The sequence below is a fragment of the Silurus meridionalis genome, chromosome 3, assembly GCF_014805685.1.
Source record: "Silurus meridionalis isolate SWU-2019-XX chromosome 3, ASM1480568v1, whole genome shotgun sequence".
Taxonomy (NCBI): domain Eukaryota; kingdom Metazoa; phylum Chordata; class Actinopteri; order Siluriformes; family Siluridae; genus Silurus; species Silurus meridionalis.
In genome coordinates this window covers 23,413,143-23,436,047 of record NC_060886.1, presented here as the reverse complement: position 1 = coordinate 23,436,047, position 22,905 = coordinate 23,413,143, and the positions used below count along the sequence as shown (strand labels likewise).

At 38.9% G+C, this 22,905-nt stretch overlaps 1 protein-coding gene across 2 annotated transcripts in view; it reads right to left on the bottom strand.

Annotated features, from left to right (window-relative positions):
• slc4a3 (solute carrier family 4 member 3) overlaps positions 1-22,905 on the bottom strand; it is a 72,534-nt gene that overhangs the window by 37,669 nt on the left and 11,960 nt on the right. For both annotated transcript variants that reach the window (XM_046843287.1, XM_046843280.1), the window contains exons 3-4: positions 2,722-2,878; positions 759-1,006 (exon numbers count right to left, since the gene is read on the bottom strand). In XM_046843287.1, coding sequence (XP_046699243.1) covers positions 759-1,006; positions 2,722-2,878 — 405 coding nt within the window. The remainder of the gene's footprint in view (positions 1-758; positions 1,007-2,721; positions 2,879-22,905) is intronic.

The window sequence follows — 22,905 nt, the reverse complement described above, 5'->3', positions numbered from 1 at the left end:
TACCCTTACTGCCCAAACACACACACACATCTAGAACATCTGTCATACACCAACTCCTGCATACCTTCAACAGAAAATTAAATACACCTAGACACACACAAACACTCAAACAGCAAAACGGAAAAGTATATACTCTCTTTGCTGTTTAATGTTCTGTTTGTTTGCAGTTCTGTATCAATGTACCTGAGATTTTTCTAGCTCACTGATATATACACTATTCTTTGCATTTCTTACAGAAGGTCTAAAGTGATCATTTAACTTGAATTAAATACATTTAAGTCAATTTCTTTTTAGCGCTATAGAACATGAAAAGAAACTTCTTTGCTTTTTTAAATATCTTTTTTTTTTCTATTTCATTCCCTACTTTTAGCTGGGACAAAGTCAGCATGTGCAACCACTGACACTGAAGAGTGTAGCTGCTGAATATTGTGGCAAAGTTGTTCTTGGAGGCCTGCTAAGAGTTATATATAATATGCATAAGTTAGGAGGCAATTGACCAGGGTTACACTAAACCATCTTTCAGAACTCACAAAAAAAGGCAAATGAAGCCTCTCTGATCTCCAGATACTAGCATCGTTGGAAATTGGGTTGATGTGCCACTAGCGAGCCAGACAAGTGCTGTAATTGACCTTATCTAACATGTGATTTTATAAACCTTCTTCCAAAACTTGAATAAAGCCATATATGAGTTCAAAATGTTTGAAATTTAGAGCACTAATCCTGAATCACAAACAAAAAGGCATGTCACATCTAATTACCTGCATCTGTTGTTCAGGGGGCTCAGTAGGTGTGGTGTCTTGGCCCTGTACTTCTGGCTCAGATTCCACCTCTTCCTCATCTACCTCATGGATGGTGGGTGTGACATCAGAGGGTGGCATAGAAGTCTTCTTTTTCCTGCGCTTCTTCTTGCGCCGACGCTCCATACTGAGCACCCTCTTCCTGAAGCGCTGTGGGGGCAGGTGGGTGGACAGCGGGTGGTGCGTGTGGTGGAACGTGTGTCGGTGGTCTGATAGAACAGATGCATCCACAAAACAATACTATTTTTGACAGATTTATTTGCTAAAGATTCCCTTGGGAATTACAAAAGTGTATTTAAAAAAATCCCTTCAGCAAATCTTGCTGATTTCACCAGGCTAGCTATAACATTGTAATATGTGCCTTATGAAAAACAATTCTAGTACAAGAACTTACAGGCCCAAGGTACTTCCAGATTGCAAAGAAACTGTACAATGGCCCACAATTAATGATAAGCTGTCTAAATAAAATGGTTAAGCAATCAGCAGAATACAGGGTTTTTTTTTTTAGGTTTGCTGTCTATGGACATTTATTCCAAATTAATTTCTACCATTCAGTTTCTCTCCAGCACAATGGATGTTTTCAAGATTTATGACCATCAGAAGGATCGGATGTTGCCCCCTGGTGTGAGAACACTTCAACCAGCAAGAATTGATGGCAGCCTGGCTCTGAAAATCTTAACAGTTCTGAGATGTTGACACATACGAGTCCATTCGTACAACACTGAGACTGTCAGAAACATCAGTCATCAAAGCAGTATGAGGTCAAATGTCTGTCTTCGCTTTGCAAAGAATCTCCAGGTGGTCCCACATATGGTCTCTCTCACTGAGAGAAAAATCACTTACTGGGACTATATAATAGTGCAGTGGGACAGTTTATAAAGTCTTGCAGTGGCAGCGTCTGCACCCAGAATTGGTGTCCCAGATCTGGAAACAGTTCACCAAAGTGCAGGTGGACATTTCTGCTGATGCTATGTCGTCTCATTGAAAATTATTGGTCTCCTAAGTGTTCTCCATATAGCCTGGCACAACACTGCATTGCATTGAGCCATGAAAATCCTCATTATCTTTTCTGATCTTAATGAATGGAAAGTTTTAGGTCACTGGTACATGTGGGTTTAACCCCTTGGAACAAAGCACAGACCAAGGACTGTGACAGAAATGTCTTTGGAAGACTCGCAGAACAAATCTTTTTCTGCTCGAAACACACATCATATGGTCATCAGTGAGGCAGATATATCATTCTCACAAATTTGTCTTTGTTGAGTGGTTCAGTTTAACTGAATGTTCCAACAGTCCTAACAATTGAGCCCAGACATCAAACAATGGAATGCAATGATATTATCATAAAAACATAGCTGTGTGCTTCAGCCTTCAGAAGATTTGCATTTTTTAAACTGTCATTACAAGAAACACGTCTCTCGGCATGCACAATTAGTAAAAGGAGGAGGAGGCTCTTTTCATGTTGCCGTGAGTATTTCGTTACCTGGTACTGAAATCATATGCAATCCTTGCATTTTATACAAGGACAAAAACCTTGATTTATGAGGTTTCTAGGAAAAAATTACTTTAATAATAGTAAAAAAATTGTGCAGAAGGTGTGTAAAAAATGACTAGAGAAATAGAGAGAGAGAGAATTCTCTCTACAAATTAGACAGTTGTTCTCCTCAAAGCTAGATCTTTAACGCTAAATCATGAAAACCTGCTGCATAGCCCTACAGAATTCATTCGCTGTGTGAGACTCTTAAGAACATAATCATATGTATTAAAAACAAAAGAATAGCATTTGCAATCATTCAAGAAATTACTAACATTTCTAAAACGGAATGCACAATTTTACATTGTAATAATGTAACAATGTAATATTCTACTTTAAAAGACACCAGGAGTCTTTACAGTACTTGTTTTAAAAAACGGCTATACCTACATTCAAAGTCCTTTTCATTGTAGCTGCGGCCCATTTTGTCTGCACCATTCGTGCCAGACTCTGTGATGATGTCCCCAAAACGCTCCACAGACAAAGCCCTGTCCCAGTCTTCATCTTCCAGCCCTTCTGTGGAAGCCTTTTCCTCCTCAGCCAGAACCTGAACACAAGAACAGAAACACAATCATATAGTCAGGTTATAACTGATACAGTGTACAGTTTTCTTCATTTTTCTTCATTTAACTTTGAGTCTCTTAAAATTTGCTTTAATAGTATAATGCACTGCAGCTGGCATGGACTTGGTAGTTGTTGTAAATCCATCAGCGTCAAAAGAATTGATAATACTCAAAGAAAATCTGAACTTTTGTATGTAGCAGCTAGCGTGGTGAATATTACAAAATTATTGAAATGTTAAGTGACTTAGAAAAAATGGAATTGTACATACTGAATAGTCAAGATGTTGAACATTTTCTTTCTTTGATTATTTATAACGCTATAAAAAGCGATATTTATAAGCTGCTACTCCTGGACCCCTGAGCAAGGCCCGTAACCCCATAGCTCCTCAGTTGTATGAATAAGTTAAATGTAAGTCGCTCTGGATAAGGGCATCTGCCAAATGTCATAAATGTAAATGTAAAAAAAAGTGAATCTAACGCGCAAACAGCCTCTCACAATCGTGTAGCAAGAAAAAAGCATTTTGCATTCAGTGAATCTAAATGTCTTATTTTCAGACTTATTTTCAAACCTGAGCATGGTTATACTTAAATGTCACGAAACCAAGGTAAGAGCAATGCTGGTGTAAAAAATGTGCTGTAAAGTTTTATTGTAGCCTTTTAAAATTACAACTCGCACAGCATAGATCTATATCGTTATTTAAAATGGTTATCTTCCTTATTATACTAAAACAGAACTAATAAATAAGTAAAATCATGTAAGGTACAACATTTTTATTAATAGTGTAATTTCCAGTGGCTCAGTGGATCCTTTAGGGCTCTTTTATTATAGATTTTTACTTGGAACCTTCTCTGTTAGAAACTGCTGAAGGTTTCTGAATTTAAGATGAACTGATTAATTGAAAAAAAGCAGTAAATAATCAATACTCAAAACTATCTGCTATCTGATTTTTCATTAACTACTATAAATAATGTAACACTCCCCACAGTGGGGTCTCACTGGCATGGAGGCAAGTAGATGTCTGCCTCTTGGCCTCAAATACTTTAATGTCAGCTTTGAATAGGTTCAGGAGTGATGGTGCAGGTTGAGGAAGCAGGACAGCAACCTACAAGGCAGCCAGATCAGTCAGAGTAAATGTCACCAACCCCAGGAGGCAGACTGCAAAGCTCAGGGTTGTCAACAACATCTACTACTCACATAAGCGCATCTGTCATGTCATACAAGCACCGAAAAAAAAAATGAGTCATTATATCACCAAATATATGAAACATTTAAGAATATAAATGAGATAATTGTAAGTACAATGTTCATGTAAATGCAAAAAGTAGGAAATGCACTCACTGTGCTTTAATCTCCAGATACTTAAATAAAAAAGTGTTTATGAGTAACATGGTAAGTAACATGGCCCTAGAAAGCGAGATTTAAACAGGCTCCAACTTTAACCTCCTCCTTCAGAAGGTGCCTCACAGTGTGCAAAGACTCGGCTGTTCTCTAAAAGTGCCTGGTGGCAATTAATCAGAGCAGATGGTCCAAACACACCAAACAGCAAGAATGAAAGCAGAATAGGAAGCCACTAATTAAAGCAGACAAAGTAGTCTTTGTCGTCTGTGTCTCTTAGCTTTGCTTGAATTAATCAGGACAACACTTCATTTAGTGGCACATCTCACCCTGTGGAAGAACAACATACGTACTTTTGTTTCTTTGCCCAAAATTTTTAACAAATAACTGTACCATATTCTGTTCTGAATTCCCTTACCCTTGTCTTGTAAATCCATTCTGAGGTTAACATATGAAAAGTACTTAAAACTTGTCAAAGCAAGCTGCATTAATGATCTCATTCTTTTAACTGGAAAAAAAAAAACGGTACATCCAGTCCTTCATCGTAAATGAAGTCTGCTACAGCACCAGTTATTACAGTCTTTCCTATTCTGTCTGTATATTTTTTTTCTTATCCTGATTGCCTCAGTTGGATCTGTTTCAGCCTCTTATGCCATATTTAGATGTCTGAGGAGATCCGACTACAAGTGAACCAGGTTAAGTACAGTGATGAGGGCAAATGCATCTCACTTTAATATGATCATGTAAGCATTGCATTCAAAATATAAATGCACAAAGAAAAATATCATTTGAATTATTCAAGTTTTTTATCCTGTAAAACACAGTAAACAAATGTCCAGTATCAAGTCAATATTTATACTTAATTTTTATTCCTTAAAGGTTTCCTTGCATTTGAATGCATTTGAATATTTATTCGACTATATTATTTAGACACTTCTGTGCATCGCTGTTAATAAAAGTAAATGTCAATGAAATGTCTCAGACGTAGCAAATGGTAGAAGACGTGTATGTAATAAACCCAAAAGAAATTTGTGTTTGTCTAAAATAATAAGAAAAAAGTAAAATCATAATTCTGGCATGTTTAATGTTTCAGATTGGTCTTTATTTACAGTAAGCGGATGCTGTTCGGACATACAGGCTGCATTCCAAATGGATTTATATTAATCACATATGCTCCATCTGACATCTTCAGTTCCTCATGTAGGATCATTTAAACAATCCAAAAGTTAAGCCACATGCCATATGGTTTATACATGTGCTTCTTTATATTTAATCCATAAACTCCTTACAAAGGTTGTAATTTAGTAGTGTGCCAGGCACAGCAAAATGTACTATATATTAAATTCATTTGAGATTCAGCCAGCGAAAGTAATATAGCTCCTTTGGACAGTTGTCTTCTTTTCACTGTAATTGTCTCACCTAAATCACCAACATGAAATAACAAAAGAACAAACAAACATAAAACAATAGACGGCATTTTAGCAGATTGCTTTTTAAATGCCACTTCCCTCTGTCTCTTCACTGTATTGGACCCGAGAGAGGACAAGAGACTTAAGCAGCATTTGTTTCTCTTCTCTTTGAGTCAAAGCACTGTCTCATTGTGCGAATGTTAATGGCCCGACTACGATTGGAAGCATGCGATGGCTATAAAGGTTATGGATTGGCGCTCTATTCATCGTGGGAGAATGAAGATGAAGTGAGGCGATGTGGGCTGGAAAATCAGTGCTGGCTAACAGATGTGTTTGCTCGCTCTTCATTAGCACACAGGGCAAGCTGGATATAGAGTTACATGGCGCACAGGTGGACAGCAGTTCCAGCCCACCTCTACATTACTGCTGCCCTCTGACACGGCGTAGGGATGAAAGAATCTCTACAGTTCAACTTATAGTCTTTGTGGCATTATACAATGGTGAAGTTATATAAAAAAAGTAAAGCATTAAAGGAGCCATTGTGAGTGTAGAAGAGAGCTTTGACAGAGTGCCAGTATCCCTCACAAGGCCACTGCAGAGCGTATCATATCACCCACTCAATAGAGGCAGGTATTGTGTGCTATTTCCCAGTCAAAGCTGCAGCAATGTTTTGATTTTGAATGAAGCAATTTAAATGTAAATCTACTGAAAATAAAGGGGGTCAAAAAAACAGCTTAGTCCATGCTTGCTTAATGCAATAGTGAGAAAACCTGAATTTACTCCTAAATAGGTCCATATTTTTCAGCTTGTCTAAATTTTAATTCATGCGTAACTCCATGTAGTTGTGCCAATAGTAGCTCAGTGAGACATCGGACTTCTAATCAGAATCTAATCAGGGCTCTTGTGCAATAACCTTAAACCTCAGTTGTATAAATAATATGAGTGTAAGTCGCTCTGGATAAGACATCTGGCAAATGTCATCTAAAGTAACATACATAAGTGTCACATACAGTAAGACATAAAATACACCACAAAATAAAACTAAGCACCCAGGTATTAAATGCAGGTCATTTGCCAGCCAGCTGTTAAATGCATGTCATTGTATGGTCCCCCAAATAAAAGGATGTAAAAGGCAACATTTATCGAAGTGGTATAAAAGGCACTGATTAGTAGGTCATGAGTTCAATTCACAGCATTGCTAATACTGAAGCCTGGACCAAAGCCCTTATCCCCAACTGATCAGTTGTATAAGTAAAATAAATGTAAGCCGCTCTGTATAAGTGTTTCTGCCAAATGGAATTAATGTAAAAAGATTACATGTTAAAATGGCTATGGTTCATAAATGTTTCCCTTTAATTCAGACTTAAATACACCTAACTAAAAACAAATGTTCTCCATTAGAGCTATACAATTAATGATGTGAGTTTCCAGAGCAAACTGTTTTTTAACCGGCTGTAATAACAAAATGTTTTGGGAACATTAATGCTAATGAAATTGCTTTACTCATATAAATGGCATAATTAGAATAAAATTGCAGAGCAAAACCCTGCACATGCCAGTTCCTAATACCAAAACATTCATCATAACAGCATTTTAGTTATTACATTGAAAAGGATGAGTGCTAAGAAGCTAAGCTAATTTTTGTTTATACAGGATCCACCTTAGTCACGTTTTGGCTAAAAGGGACTGTCAGGCTTTACGGACTAAACCCGCATTACGGTTTGTAAGCTCTCTGACTGGTGTTTGTGTGCTGTGTGTTGGAAATAAACATGATAAAGTTACTTCCGCTTCCGACCCGTGGTCCACACCCTGACAGAAGGTCCGACCAAAACAGAAAAAGAAACGCCGTACCACGATGGATTGGCAGCCAAACTCTGCTTCGGATTTCTACCAGAAGACCCCTGCCGCTCCTCGCGGATTATGCTCGCCGGTGCTGGATCATGCAAGCGTGGCTACGCCACGCCCCTCCAAGAGCACGATGAGCTTCAAGGCTCGCTTCTCCGGTGAATCGGCCAAGTGGGGCAGATTCCTATGGAACGTCAGCCAGTACCACTGGGGCCATTAGATTGTGGAGCGCGTATGAAGGCGAGTTCGGCTCGTACGGCAGTTGTATTACGCTTCTCACTGGGATTTTTAGGATGGTTATGGCAGATCTCCACTACAGCCCCCTCAATTCTGAGAGGGCTCCGCTCCAGTGCACCTCCGAGCGTGCCGCTCCGCTTCAGAGTTCCGCCGAGGGTGCCGCTCTGCTTCAATGTTCTGCCGAGGGTGCCGCTCCGATTCAATGTTTTGCCAAGGGTGCCGCTCCGCTGCAGAGTTCCACCTAGGATGCTGCTCTGCTTCAGGGTTCCGCCAAGGGTGCCACTACGCTTCAACGTCTGCCGAGGGTGCCGCTCCACTTCAGAGTTCCACCGAGGGTGCCGCTCCGCTCCAGTGTTTTGCCAAGGGTGCCGCTCCGCTTCAGAGTTCCGCCGAGGGTGCCGCTCCACTTCAGAGTTCCACCGAGGGTGCCGCTCCGCTCCAGTGTTTTGCCAAGGGTGCCGCTCCGCTTCTGTGTTTCGCAGAGCTTGCCAATCCACTCCAGTGTTCCACTGAGCGCATCGTACCACCGCCCGGCTGCCAAAAAGACGGCGTACCGCCACCCGCCGCGAAGGGGCGCCATACCACCGCCCGGCTGCCAAAAGACGGCGCATCGCCACCCGCCGCGAAGGGGCGTCATACCACCGCCTGGACGCGAAAGGGGGCGTCATACCACCGCCCGGACGCAAAAGGGATGTCATACCGCCGCCCGGATGCAGCCCCTCCGGATGTGCCATAGTACCTCCAAGTCCCTCTGAAGGCGACGTGTCGCCTTTAAGCTCCTATGAAGACGATGTCTCGTCTCCAAGCTCCTTTGAAGGCGACGCCTTGCCTCCAAACTCCTCAAAAGTCGGCGTCTCGCCTCCCAGTCCCCCTGAAAGCGACGTCTTGCCTCCAAACTCCTCAAAAGTCGACGTCTCGCCTCCTAGTCCCTCTGAAGGCGACGTCTTGCCTCCAAACTCCTCAAAAGTCGACGTCTCGCCTCCTAGTCCCTCTGAAGGCGACGTCTTGCCTCCAAGTTCCTCTGAAGGCAAAGTCACGTCTCCAAGTGCTTTGGAAGGCACCATCCACAGCAAGCGCTGTAACGCCCCAGGGGCCTGCCCAGGGCATCACTGTGCTTCTGACTTTCTCTGCAGGTGGCGCCATACCCCAAGGTCTGCTCCAAACTCCCGCAGAAGGTGTGACTCAGCCTCTTAACTCTGCCATGGACGTTGCTCGGTCTCTGGACTCCACCAAGGGCGTCGTTCGGCCCCAGATTTCCGCCGAGGGCGTCGCTCAGTCTTTGACCTCCAGCGTGGGCGTCAAGCGGCCCCTGGACTCCGCCGTGGGTGTCGCACGGGCCCTGGACTCCGCCGTGGGCGTCGCTCCGTCGCTGCATCTCCGCTGAAGACGTCGCTCAGCCTCCGGGCTTCACCAAGGGCGTCACTCCGTTTCTGGCTTTCCCCTGTACCATGGCGATGCTGTCCGGGCCTCCTTCGACCCTGGACGGATGGGAGACCCTCCTCAGAGAGCCATGGCCCGCCTGGCTTGGGTGGGTTTGGGGTGTCAGGTGCCGCCCCTGGAGGGGGTGGGGGTGGCTGGTCCACACCCTGACATCTACATTCACATTTAGAGACAACCTGACTTACATGGAAGACCACAGGTCTCTTCTAATTGCTTGAAAATTATTTCAATAAATGTAACCTTTAAAGATACTTAATTACCTTTTTTTAGTTTAGTGAGAATAGCTTGCTCCAAAAAACTGAGCTAAAATTTAGTTTTCTTTTAAAAACCAGCAGGCAGGAATCAAGATTTTCAATTAGATTAGACTCTCGAGATTCTTAAGTCTGTATCCTGAAAAACATACAAAACAGATTAGCATCTGAGACAGAGCAGCAAGTATACATTATCTGTATATTTGTCCGTATATCTGTGTATTTTCATAAATAATTTGTCCAGTTCTATTAGAAAATCTAAACATTGTAATATTAATAAAAAAAAGTAATAAAAATGTCTGCCAATGTCTGATTACTATACACAAGCTCTAGCACAAATCTAAACATAAAACCTGATCAGATAGTGTATGACTCTAAATCTATAGCTGTATCACAGCTGCAGCTGGTTAGCACTGCCACAGTAGCACTGTCATGGCAACACAAATCCAGCTGAACCCTGGGTCGAGACTGACCTTTATGCAAAACTACCAAAATGTCAGGTGAAGGTGCTTCAGTGAGACAAATGTCCAAAAACATGCAGCCTCCAGAATGAACAAATATATTAGGTCAGGTGTTGAATGAGAATCAGGCAAATAACCTGATTTACATGAATTATTAGAAGGGGTCATTTATTTTTGACTGACTGTCAGAAGAATTAATCTTTTGAAGTGGTTCTATAAGGTCATTAAGGTCAATGATTTTAATGCATAGGAGTATAAAGGACAATATTTTGAAATCTGACAAACAGGCAAAAAAAAAATCGTCATTTTGGCATAAATTTTGCCTATAACATACTTTGACACTGTTTTTTTTTTTTTTGTCAAAATGTCATACGAATAGTTCATGTACTGTTATTTAGCATAATGTCAGAAATATGTCAAATTTGTCTCTCCGCTTGTCTTTGCAGATAAGTGAGATTTCTTCACACTGTGAATCTCAAGTTTTTCAACAGCTATGAGGAACTTTAAAATATAGTATCTTCTTCTTCTTTCGGCTGCTCCCATTAGGGGTCGCCACAGCGGATCATCCGTCTCCATACCACCCTGTCCTCTACATCTGCCTCTTTTAACTACCTGCATGTCTTCCCTCACCACATCCATGAACCTCCGTCTTGGCCTTCCTCTTTACTCCTTCCTGGTGGCTCCATCCCCAGCATTCTCCTACCAATATAACTCATGTCCCTCCTTTGCACATGTCCAAACCATCTCAATCTCGCCTCCCTCACCTTGTCACCAAAACATCCTACATGCGCTGTCCCTCTAATAAACTCATTTCTAATTTTGTCCATCCTTGTCACTCCCAACGAAATCCTTGCCACTGTCTCTAATCCATACAACATTGCAGGTCTCACCACAGACCTATAAGCTTTCCCTTTCATTCTTGCAGATACTCTTCTATCACAAATCACTCCTGTTACTCTTCTCCACCCACTCCACCCTGCCTGCACTCTTTTCTTCCCTAACACACTCTCCATTACTTTGCACTGTTGACACCAGGTACCTGAACTCCACCACCTTCTCCACCTCTTCTCACCTCTTCTAAACACCTGATTGTAAGATTCAGAACATTTACACTGTTATGCTGGAACAGGGTTTGGGGTCTGCAAGTGAAGAAAAATGTCAAAATTTACATATTTGTGCCTCCAACTTTATGGTAACAGTTTGCAAAAAAAAACGTTCTTTCGGCTTCTCCCATTAGGGGTCGCCACAGCCGATCATCCGTGTTCATGATCCTCTTGTTCAATTTATTGTTAAACATATAATTGAACTGTTCCAGATGTAGTATTATGTGCATACAGTGGTGGACAGTATCAAAATAAATGTAATTTGTTACAATACTTTAGTAACTTTTTCTCTAATTTATACTTTACTGAAGTATTTGTATTTACGGAGACCTTTTTTTCACTACAATTGAAAGTCAAATATCTCACTTTTTACTCAACTACAATTTGTAAAATTAGTCGTTCCTAAAAAATAACTGGTGAAACAAGCAGCAAGCCACCAATCAGGGAAGAGCGTGGGTTCTGTTTTGAACTTGTTTGATTGTCGCTTAGTGGTATCTACTTAACACCAATATACAGTTCAACAGCAAGCAGAACATTCAGAGAGTACCGTATTTTTCGGACTACAAGCCGCTACTTTTTTCCCACATTTTTGAAACCCACGGCTTAAACAACAAAAACGGCAAATTTATGGATTTTTCCTGGGTTTTTGCCGGTTTCATAAACTTCAAGCCAAAACACTGAACCCCATAACATTAGACCAATTAAATTTCCGAACAAAAAAGAAAAGTCGTGCCTCACCTGTGTTCTGAGCTGCACAGCATCGGGAGAAAAAACTTCCACCGGTGGTGATTTTTAAACGCACGACGATGCCGAAAGATAACTCCCGAGAGAAATACAGTGGTACCTTGACCTATGAGTTTAATTCGTTCCATGGACGAGCTCGTATCTTAATTTGCTCGCACATCAAATCAGTTTTCCATATTGAAAATACTTAAAATGGCATTAATCCGTTCCAACCCTCAAAATGACACACCGTTTTTATGTTTCATGTTATTAAATTGGAAAGTACATTTCTAAATAACAAATCTTGTATAAAAACATAATAGAAAGAGTATATAAAGATATAACAAGGTTTTGTTCAGTGTATTTTCCTTGGAGAAGAGTGGGGTGTGTGTGTGTGTGTGTGTGTGTGTGTGTGTGTGTGTGTGTGTGTGTGTGTGTGTGTGTGGGGGCGATAAGCGGAGGCGGAGGGAAAACTCGTTTTTTACTATCACTCCTGTACACTACGTATCCCTAAACTTAAAAATGTTACCTTTTTTCTTCTTTGCTTATCTTAATTTTCGCCACAATCTTCGCTTTCTGGCTTCGCTTCGCCATCTAGCAGCGGCGTCTCGAGCTCGTACCTCTTTTTTTGTTTGCGTAACAAAGCAAAAAAAACGACAGAGTGACGCTCATACCTCGGAAAACTCGTACATTAAAGCACTCGTAGGTCAAGGTACCACTGTAGTTGTGAAAGGAAGTAGGAAGACAGTGAACAATGACTTACTTGGTCGGCTACTGTTTAGATACAAGCTGTTGTAGCGCGTTGAGTCAGGGTGAAGGGAGAGCTCACTAAAACTCCAGTTGCAAATTAAATCATATAAGCACAGACAGGTTTCCAAAACTCATGCTTTTTTATATTTCTTGGCAACAGCGTTATGGGTTAGTCAAAGCAACATCAGAAAATAATAAGGACATAATCCTCAGTCTCACACGCACACACATGCAGTAATACGGGAAGAATCCAGTGACATGCTTTTCCCAAAATGCCGCTCTGCTCTTAAAGAAGGAGCCACAACATATTTTACCCGTTACACCGTGTAACAGACACTGTCTTTCGGTAAAGCCTGTGTAAAGTTCATTAGTTTCAGTGTAGACACAGGTGCAGCTTTTTATGTTACAAATAAAAATATTTGTAAAATTCAGTGGGTGCGGCTTATATAAGGGTTTATAGTCCGGAAATTATGGTAATAAATGATGGAAGAAACTCCTGACTTCAACTTACCATAACACCCGTGGCCTTATTTGAGTGATTTTTTAAGTAAGGTTTTAGGTTTATGATTATTTTATTAAATATCAATCATTGTTTGAATCATTAATATTAATCTGTTAATAGAATGCTGTGCTAATAGTTACATAAGAGTCTTTTCATAAAAAGTTAATTAAGCATGTGACAAAAATGACAATAAAAAGATTATTGCCTTAATAAATCATAGTAATTTGGATACTTTGAAGGCAAAATCTTTTGTACTTTTACTCAAGTGAAAGTTTAAAAGGAGCACTTTTACTGAAGTGATATTTTACCTACTGCATCTCTATTTTAAATCAAGTACATGGTTTATATATTTTGTCCACCACTGGGTGCATGTGAGAAGTGTCATGAATACAGCACTGAATACAGAAATGGTTGCTGCAGAAGAGGTGGCTTAGGGGCTGAGGTTTTGGTCAAGTGATCAAATGGTTGTAAGTTTAAATCCCAGCACACGAACAGTCACTGCTAGCTTCAGGCTGCTTTGCACAAAGGTGTAAACTAAATATGTAAGCTCTAAAAGACAAATCCTTTTGCTTAACCGTTAGTAGTAAAGTTCTTTACTGAAATCATTGTATATATCATTACACTGTACATGACCTAAAGCTCTATGGGTTTTATCATTTATACGTAACGGCGTGTTAAATTTATTACCCCTCTGAGCCACTCCAGATGACACCAATATATCAGGCACCAAATCCAAGACCAAATCTCACTGGATATGACATTCTCTACACAAGACACAGATGACTCATCGTGAAAATTTCATTACAGATCCTTTTTGTGTCAGCCCACAATGATGGAGAGGCTTTGGGAGAGAGAAAATTGCCAGTCTTCCCATACTACAGGACAGTGGATCTGTGAAGGAGGAAGACAAAATAGGAGCCAACAAATAAGTAGAAAAAAACAAGATATTCTGAGATTCACAGAAACCTGTTGTCTACCTGACACAATTTCCAAAAGATTTGTATCTCCTCTTAAGTCTTGTACAACATTTAATTACTTCCACCCTCTTTACAACTGAATTGATTCATTTTGATCACATGCAGTAAATTAAACCAAGTATTGATAAAGTGTAGAATACACACTTTAGCCCAAGCAATCATATCTTATAATACACAAAATCTGCCCTCATTTTTAGAACTGACTCTCTGCGCAGAGAGAAAATCTAGAAGAGGATTTCTAGCCACAAACTTGATCACAGGACAACTCAAATGACTGATTGTGGAGGGAAAAAAAAAATCTTAGGCAAATGTACAACAGAGCAACAAGAAAGAAAATAAAACTAAATAAATTCCTCTGGTGCCTAAGGGAGCACTTTATTTTTACCCTAATCTCAGCTGTGACATGCACTTTAAATGCTGTATCTGCTTGTGTTTTTTGCTGACTTTGGTTTTTGCATTATATTTTATTCATCTCAACATCTGGAGCAATGAGGAAGCATAAAAAATTGTTTGTCTTCACACCAGATATTTGTCAAAAATTGCTGGAAAAAAAACTAAACAGCTATAAATTATCACCATAAAGGATAGTTAACATGTTTTTGTATATGTATATAAGTGTGTGTGTGTGTATATATATATATATATATATATATATATATATATATATATATATATACACACACATATACAGTGCCCTCCACAATTATTGGCACCCCTGTTTAAGATGTGGTCGTGGACTTCTAAAAATTCTCTTTTTTTTTTAAAACAACATAGAACCCAAATGCAAAAAAAGAGAAAAATCCAACCTTTTATTTAAGTACATTACTTTGGTGGTAAAAAATCACACATTTAGAAAAAAAAAAAACTTGAAATCATGTGTGCCACAATTATTGGCACCCTGATGTTAATACTTTGTACAACCTCCTTTTGCCAACAAGACAGCACTTAATCTCCTCCTATAACATTTCACAAGATTGGAGAACACAGAGAGAGGATTTTGACCATTCTTCTTTGCACAATCTTTCTAGATCATCCAGTGTCCTGGGTCCTCTTATGCACTCTTCTCTTTAGCTCGCCCCACAGGTTTTCGATTGGGTTGAGGTCTGGGGACTGAGATGGCCATGGGAGGACCTTGAGTTTGTGACTGCTGAACCACTTTTGTGTAGATTTTGCCACATGTTTTGGATCATTATCCTGCTGAAAGACCCAATGACGACCCATCTTCAGCTTTCTGGCAGAGGCCATCAGGTTTTTATTTAAAATATCCTGGTACTTCAAAGCGTTCATAATGCCATGCACCCTAACAAGGTTCCCAGGGCCTTTGGAAGAGAAACAGGCCCACAGCATCACAGATCCTCCACCATACTTCACGGTGGGCATGAGGTGCTTTTCGGCATACTCATCTTTTGTTTTACGCCAGACCCACTTAGAGTGTTTGTTGCCAAAAAGCTCAATCTTAGTCTCATCTGACCAAAGCACACGATCCCAGTTGAAGTCCCAGTACCGCTTAGCAAACTCCAGACGTTTACGTTTGTGAGTGTTAGTGAGAAAAGGCTTTTTCCTTGCATGCCTCCCAAACAGCTTGTTGGCATGTAGAGAGCGTCTGATGGTTGTTTTGGAGACTCTGTGACCCCAAGATGCCACTCTTTGATGCAATTCTGTGACGGTGAGCTTGGGAAATTTTTTTACTTCTCTTACCATCCTCCTCACTGTGCGTTGTGGCAAGATAAACTTGGGACCTCTTCCAGCATTGTTTGTCACTGTTCCAGTTGTTTTAAACTTCTTAATGATTCCTCTGACTGTAGATACCGGCAAGTTAAGGCGAGTGGCTATTTTCTTGTAGCCATTGCCTGACTTATGAAGGTCGACATACATCTGCCTTACTTGAATGGTGTGTTCTCTTGTCTTTGCCATGTTGACAAATGGGTAAGAGAATTAGGCCTCTGTGTCACGTCATATTTATACCCCAGGGAAACAGGAAATCATGAATTACTAATTAAAAGTCCCTAGATACCCTGACCAACCTTAGCAACTACAGAAAAATATATTACAAAAAAAAAAACAATTAAATTTTTCAAAGGAATTGTTAGGGGTGCCAATAATTGTGGGACACATGATTTCAAGTTTTTTCTTTTTTCTAAATGTATGATTTTTTTTACCACCAAAGTTATGTACTTAAATGAAAGGTTGGATTTTTCTCTTTTTTTTTGCATTTGGGTTCTATGTTGTTTTAAAAAAAAGGAGAATTTTTAGAAGTCCACGACCGCGTCTAAAACAGGGGTGCCAATAATTGTGGAGGGCACTGTATATACAATATGTACACACAAACATATATTAAGGCTGTCAGTTGGTTAAAATATGTTTACCACTGTGTGGCGTGAGGAGACAAGTTGCTCAAGCTTAGGAATAAGAATGTTGTCCCATTCTTGTCTAATACAGGCTTCCAGTTGCTCAACTGTTTTAGGTCTTCTTTGTCACCTCTTCCTCTTTATGATGCAACAAATGTTTTCTATGGGTGAAAGAGCTGGACTGCAGTCTGGCCATTTCAGTACCCAGATCCTTCTTCTACAGCCATGATGTTGTAATTGGTGTAGTATGTGTTCTGGCATTGTCATGTTGGAAAATGAAGGTCTTTCCTGAAAGAGACAACCTCTGGATGGGAGCATATGTTGTTCTAGAACTTGGATATACCTTTCAGCATTGATGGTGCCTTTCCAGATGTGTAAGCTGCCCATGCCACACGCACTCATGCAACCCCATACCATCAGAGATGCAGGCTTCTGAACTGAGCGCTGATAACAATTTGGGTTGTCCTTGCCTCTTTAGTCCAGATGACATGGCATCCCAGTTTTCCAAAAAGAACTTCAAATTTTTATTCGTCTGACCAACGGAACAGTTTTCCACTTTGCCACAGTCCATTTTAAATGAGCCTTGGCCCAGAGAAAACGCCTGCGCTTCTGGATCATGTTTAGATATGGCTTCTTTTTTGACCTATAGAGTTTAAGCCGGCAACGGCAAATGGTGCGGTGGATTGTGTTCACCAACCATGTTTTCTGGAAGTATTCCTGAGCCCATGTTGTGATTTCCATTACAGTAGCATTCCTGTATGTGATGCAGTGACGTCTAAGTGCCCGAAGATCACGGGCATCCAGTATGGTTTTCCGGCCTTGACCCTTACACACAGAGATTGTTCCAGTCAGTGTTGTGCTAGTTATTAAAAAATAGTAACTAGTTACATTTACTCGTTAATTCATTCAAAAAGTAACTTAGTTACTTTGTTGATTACTTACACCAAAAAGTAATACGTTACTGTTAAAAGTAACTTTTTAGTTACTTTTTTAAAGAACCTTCTTTAATGTTCCCATTAATGCCCTTTTATGTGTTATGGTCTACACAAACACAAAACTGACTTAAACACAAAGTAATTTTTAAGCACTATTTTATTTAAGTCAGACCAGCACAAACTGAATATATCACAAGGATTTCTGAAATAAATAACAAAACAAGCTGAATAATATATTCACAATCAAAAACTAAAGTGGCTTCTGCTGTTGCTGTTAAGCCCTTAAAATGTTCCATTAACAGCTGAAGTATGAAAACTATCAACAATGTAGAACAGAACACCTGATTAGCTTCTAGCTTCTAGCTCCTCAGGCATGGAGGTCCTGGAGGAGCTTCGACAGATTGGAGTTGCTGTTTATCGCAGTAGATATGACCTTCGAACCAGAAAGACACAGCTTACAGTTGCCTTAAAAGTTTTTGTCTTTATACTTAACTAAAGTGAAATAATGAGCATATTTCCTCTTTGAGAAACTCGTCTTGCTCTCGCCTCGACTCGCCATTACTGCCGCACAGACCTGAATAAACGGAGACACGCCCACAGTGCGTCTTCTTCGTGTATACAGTGGGTAATCCACTAATCCTACAGCGCGTCTTCTTTCTGTTTACAGTGGTTCATCCACCAATCCTACAATGCGTAAACAGGTTAGACTGTAGGCTACACTTCAGCCGAAATTAATTAATTTAAAAAAGTAATGGGTAACGCACCATACGGTAACGGTAGCAAAGTTACTTTATTTTTAAAAGTAACGCGTTAAAGTATTAGTTACTGTAAAAAGCAACGCGTTACCGCCCAACACTGCCCAACACTGGTTCCAGTGATTGTTTCTCGGAATCTTTGGATGATGTTATGCACTGTAGATGATGATAACTTCAAACTCTTTCCAATTTTTCTCTGAGAAACTCCTTTCTGATATTGCTCCACTATTTTTTGCCGCAGCATTGGGGGAATTGCTGATCCTCTGCATATCTTGACTTCTGGGAGACACTGCCACCCTGAGAGGCTCTTTTCATCAATCATGTTGCCAATTGACCTAATAAGTTGCAAATTGGTCCTCCAGCTGTTCCTTATATGTACATTTAAATTTTCCGGCCTCTTATTGCTACCTGTCCCAACTTTTTTGGAATGTGTAGCTCTCATGAAATCCAAAATGAGCTAATATTTGGCATGACATTTTAAAATGTCCAACTTTCTAAATTTGATATTTTATCTATATTCTATTGTAAATAAAATATAAGTTTATGAGATTTGTAAATTATTGCATTCCTTTTTTATTCACAATTTGTACAGTGTCCCAACTTTTTTGGAACCTGGTTTGTACCTTAAACCTAACTTTTTAAATACTCTAATCAACCTATGTTTATTATTAGTGAAACCAAACTCAATTTAGAGCATTAAGACAAAATAATTTTTTTAATCTTTTAAACTAACATTTACATTTGTGATGCAAAGCGAATTTTCCCATAGGAAATAATGTCAACTCAGATAATCCGTTCCACACACCCAAAGATAATCATGTAAAAATAATTTAAATGGTATTTTACATACAAATTATTGTCCCTAATGTACTGTATGTGAAACAAATAACAATGATTAGTGCACATTTTAAAGTAAAAATAAAACAAATTAACCTGTACTTTACCTTTGAAAAGAGTCTTGGCTGGCCTGAGGGAAATGAGAGGGAGGAGAGGAGGAGGAGGAGGAGGGTTATTGCATGGAAGGAGGATTTCCTTCCATTAGAACACATATGGTCACAACACTATAGTAAACAGTATGTTCGTGCGAATGCAGCCTATACATGGGATACACACTGAATGAATCTGAATATGTGGGACACTGACCTCAGCTCCCCATTGTCTTGCGTCATCTTTGTTCGCAACGCAAGTTATAGCTCGTAAGGCAAGATAAATTTTAATAACATTTTTTGCTCACCCTGCAAAGCATTCATACAGCATGTTACGTAAATCATCAGGACACCAAACGGAACTTTTGCTATGTTTCCACATGGACAGATTTAATTGCCTGATGTTTGCATCATGGTGGATTTTGGTGCTTGATTTCAGACTTGGCACATCAGCAAAACAAATGTTAGTGATTAAAAAAATTTTTTTTGCTGGAGTTCTTTTTTTTTTATATCTGAGTAAGGAAAGGAGGTCATGTTGCGTTTAAGGTTTTAATTTTGCCTCTTTTATATCTATTTATTTATATTTTCAATAAAAATAGTCAAAGAAATGCTGCTGCATTACTCACACGTTAATAAAATTAGTGCCTTTAAAATATATCTGCGTTAACGGTATCCCACTAAAGTAAGTACCCCCCTCACATTGCAGCAACCATTTTATTAGATCTTTCCAAGGACAATACTATAAAAATGAATCTTGGATATATTTAGAATAGTCAATGTGCAGCTTGTACAGCAATACAGATTTACTGTCCTCTGAAAATAACTCAACATACAGCCATTATTGTCTAAATAACTGGCAACAAAAGGTGAGTACACCGTAATAATAGCTGTATAATAGCTGATAATAGCTGTAAGTCATTTAACCATGCAAAGCCACATGTCCTGTTCACCATGTTCATGTTTTTGTCTGCTTTTTAGGACCATATAAAGTTGTGTTTCTTGTATTAGAGCAGTTAAAAGTTGGTACTTTGAGTACATTCCTCTCTCTTACTGACCACTGGATGTTCAACATGGCAAAAAGCTCTCAGAGAATTTGAGAATAGAATTGTATCTCTCCACAAAGATGGCCGAGGCTTTAAGAAGATCAGTAACACCCTGAAACTGAGGTACAGAACAGTGGCCAGGGTCATACAGAGGTTTTCAAAGACTGAAATTTTCACCGGTACCCTGTTGGCTAACGATACCTGTGGCAGTTGTTGGTAACCCGGGCCTCGACCGATCTTGTATGAAATTCATATTTGTGATTTGCATGTTGGATTTGGCACATGTTTAACACTGGATGCCCTTCTTAAAGCAACCCTTCCCATTTATCCGGACTTGGGACCGGCACTAAGAGTGCACTGGCTTGTGCAACCCTAATGGCTGGGTTATTTTTATTTAAAAAAAATATTTAATAAATATATAAAAGGCTATATTAAAACCTTTAACGCAACACACATTTATTTACGATGTCCTTTCTTTAATCAGATATAAAAAAACTAATAAACTCAACTATTACATTGTATTACTGATGCACCTCAAGGTCAAGCACCAAAATCTGCAAATATTCTTCCTCTTCTTCTTCTTCTTCTTCTTCTTCTTCTTCTTCTTTTTCTTCTTTATTGGCAGTTTGCATTCTTAGGTAGAGCATTACCTCCATCTACTGTGGCAATAGATAAGAGACTTATATTCCTATCACCCAGACAAAAAACTGCCATGATTCACACATCCCGCAATTCTTGTGGAAACATAGCAAAATTATGTTTGGTGTCCTAATATTTATTTCATTTAAAACACCATAATTATTTTAAAACATTTAGAAGAATATTTTGTCTTCATGGTCTATGTAGGGTTCACTAATAATAAACATACATTTGCATAAAGCATCCATATTTGTCAATTACCATGTGGATTAGAGTATTGAAAATTAATTTAATTTAAATTAAGGTACATTTAGAACAGATACAAATGCGTGATTAAGTTGTCATAATTCGTGAGTTAACTCATGACAATGATGCGATTAATCACGAATAAATATTTTAATATACGTATATGTATAAACATAAATTACTTTATAAAAAAAAAAATTTAAAAAGAAAAATATATATATAAATATAAATATATTTATATTTATAGGGCTGTCAATCCAATTCAAATATTTGATTTTGAAGTTCCAGAGATTGCTGACTGGGATGTAGCTTTTTACAACACAGAAGTAAAAAAACAAATCAGCCTGGTTACGTGGTCACCTGATTTGTTTGAATTTGTGTTAAATTACATATTTGCATGCAGAAATATTTCAATGCTTCACAGTGTGAACGCAGGAGCGAAGTGCTGAATTCTGTCAAGTGATTTCAGTCACTTAGCTTCTCTCTATACAACAAATAACTAAGGATGGTTTTCTCGTTTGAGCTCCTACAAGAAAAAAAGGCTTTTTAGAGCTTACTTGAGATTCTAGAGGAGATACTAATGGAAATAAAGAACCTATTCTGTCTAGTCTGTCCTGAGTTTTACTCTCCTCTAGTTTTCTAGTTTTCCCTACAGTAAAGAGTTGAAACAAGATCTGTTAATATCCAAAGCACAGCCAGCACAAGGCCTTGGACAAAACTGATTTGGTATCTGATGCCACAAATAACAAACTGCCGCCTTGCCCCAGCCAGCAGTTTCTGAAACGCAGCCTTGCTCCAACTTTCAGCCCTTGTAAACAAGCCTAACGTTGGGTCAGACTGGATGTATCGAATTTCACACCTGCTTTCAATGAATGTTAATGGAAGTTTTGCAAAGTGTGTTCGTTCTCTGTTTGCCTGTCTCTTTCATTTCTTATGTGATCTTATATCTTATCTGATAAATAAGGAACCCTCTTAGAGAATAGCAATATGAGAAATGTTACCAGCACACGCAACACTGGACTAAACATTAACAAATTACTTTCTGAACATCTAGCAGCCCAAAATAATTATTTTTACTAATAAATTACACACACACACTTTTAGAACTGCATCTATTTTTATTACAGTCTTAAGAATAAAAATACTAGAAACGGTAAGAAATAAAAATGACACATTTTACCATTTTAGCTTTTTTGTTCTATGAATAATAAATGTGTCTAAATGTTCTTACACTGTTAGATCAAGCATATAGATGTGAATTTTTTAGAACCACTTGTATGACCTTGAAAATTTGACTTTTCTCTCTCTCTCTCTCTCTCTCTCTCTCTCTCTCTCTCTCTCTCTTTTCTCTTTTATGCTATCCAAAAACATCAGTTTAGACTTTTTTAGAATTTGTGTTTCATGACATTAGAATACAGTGGGAACAACTCACTCAGTGCACTTCGGCATAAAGGGAAGCGAAGGATTTGACAGTCGAATATAGGAAAAAGAAATGCTTCGAAGAGCTGGTGAATCATTCACAAAGAGACAGGCATACAAAATGTATCCAAAAAAATCTAGTAAAAATAAATCTAGTCTTGAATCCAGAAACAGGGTGTTTGCTCTGTGCAACAAAATTTTGCAAGCATCTTGTTTAGAAACTACCGACTTATCGGTATCTATGCTGGTCTGAAATAGTTTCTCAAAGGGTTCTTTCACATAAATAGAGTTTTTAATTGCACCCTGGTGGTGTGAAACAGGGTAAAGTGAATAAGAAGCAACCAGCCAAGAAGCAACCAAGAAGCAACCAGCAAACCAGCAATTACAATTACAAAATGCTTGGTCAAATAATACATAAAATAATATTTCATAATATTGTCTAAAAATAAAATTAATTCAAATCAAATTAATGCAAAACTTTTTATTATATTGATTTAACTAAATTAAATGAAATTGTTTCAATAAAATTAAATAAATGAAAAAGATGATTTCCATGATTTCTGTCTTGTTTTTTCTTGTTCAGTTATGCACAACGTGAAACCAGACCACATGGCAAACAGACTAAAAGTATTATACATTTTGCATTGCTCTTTCATGAGCACATAG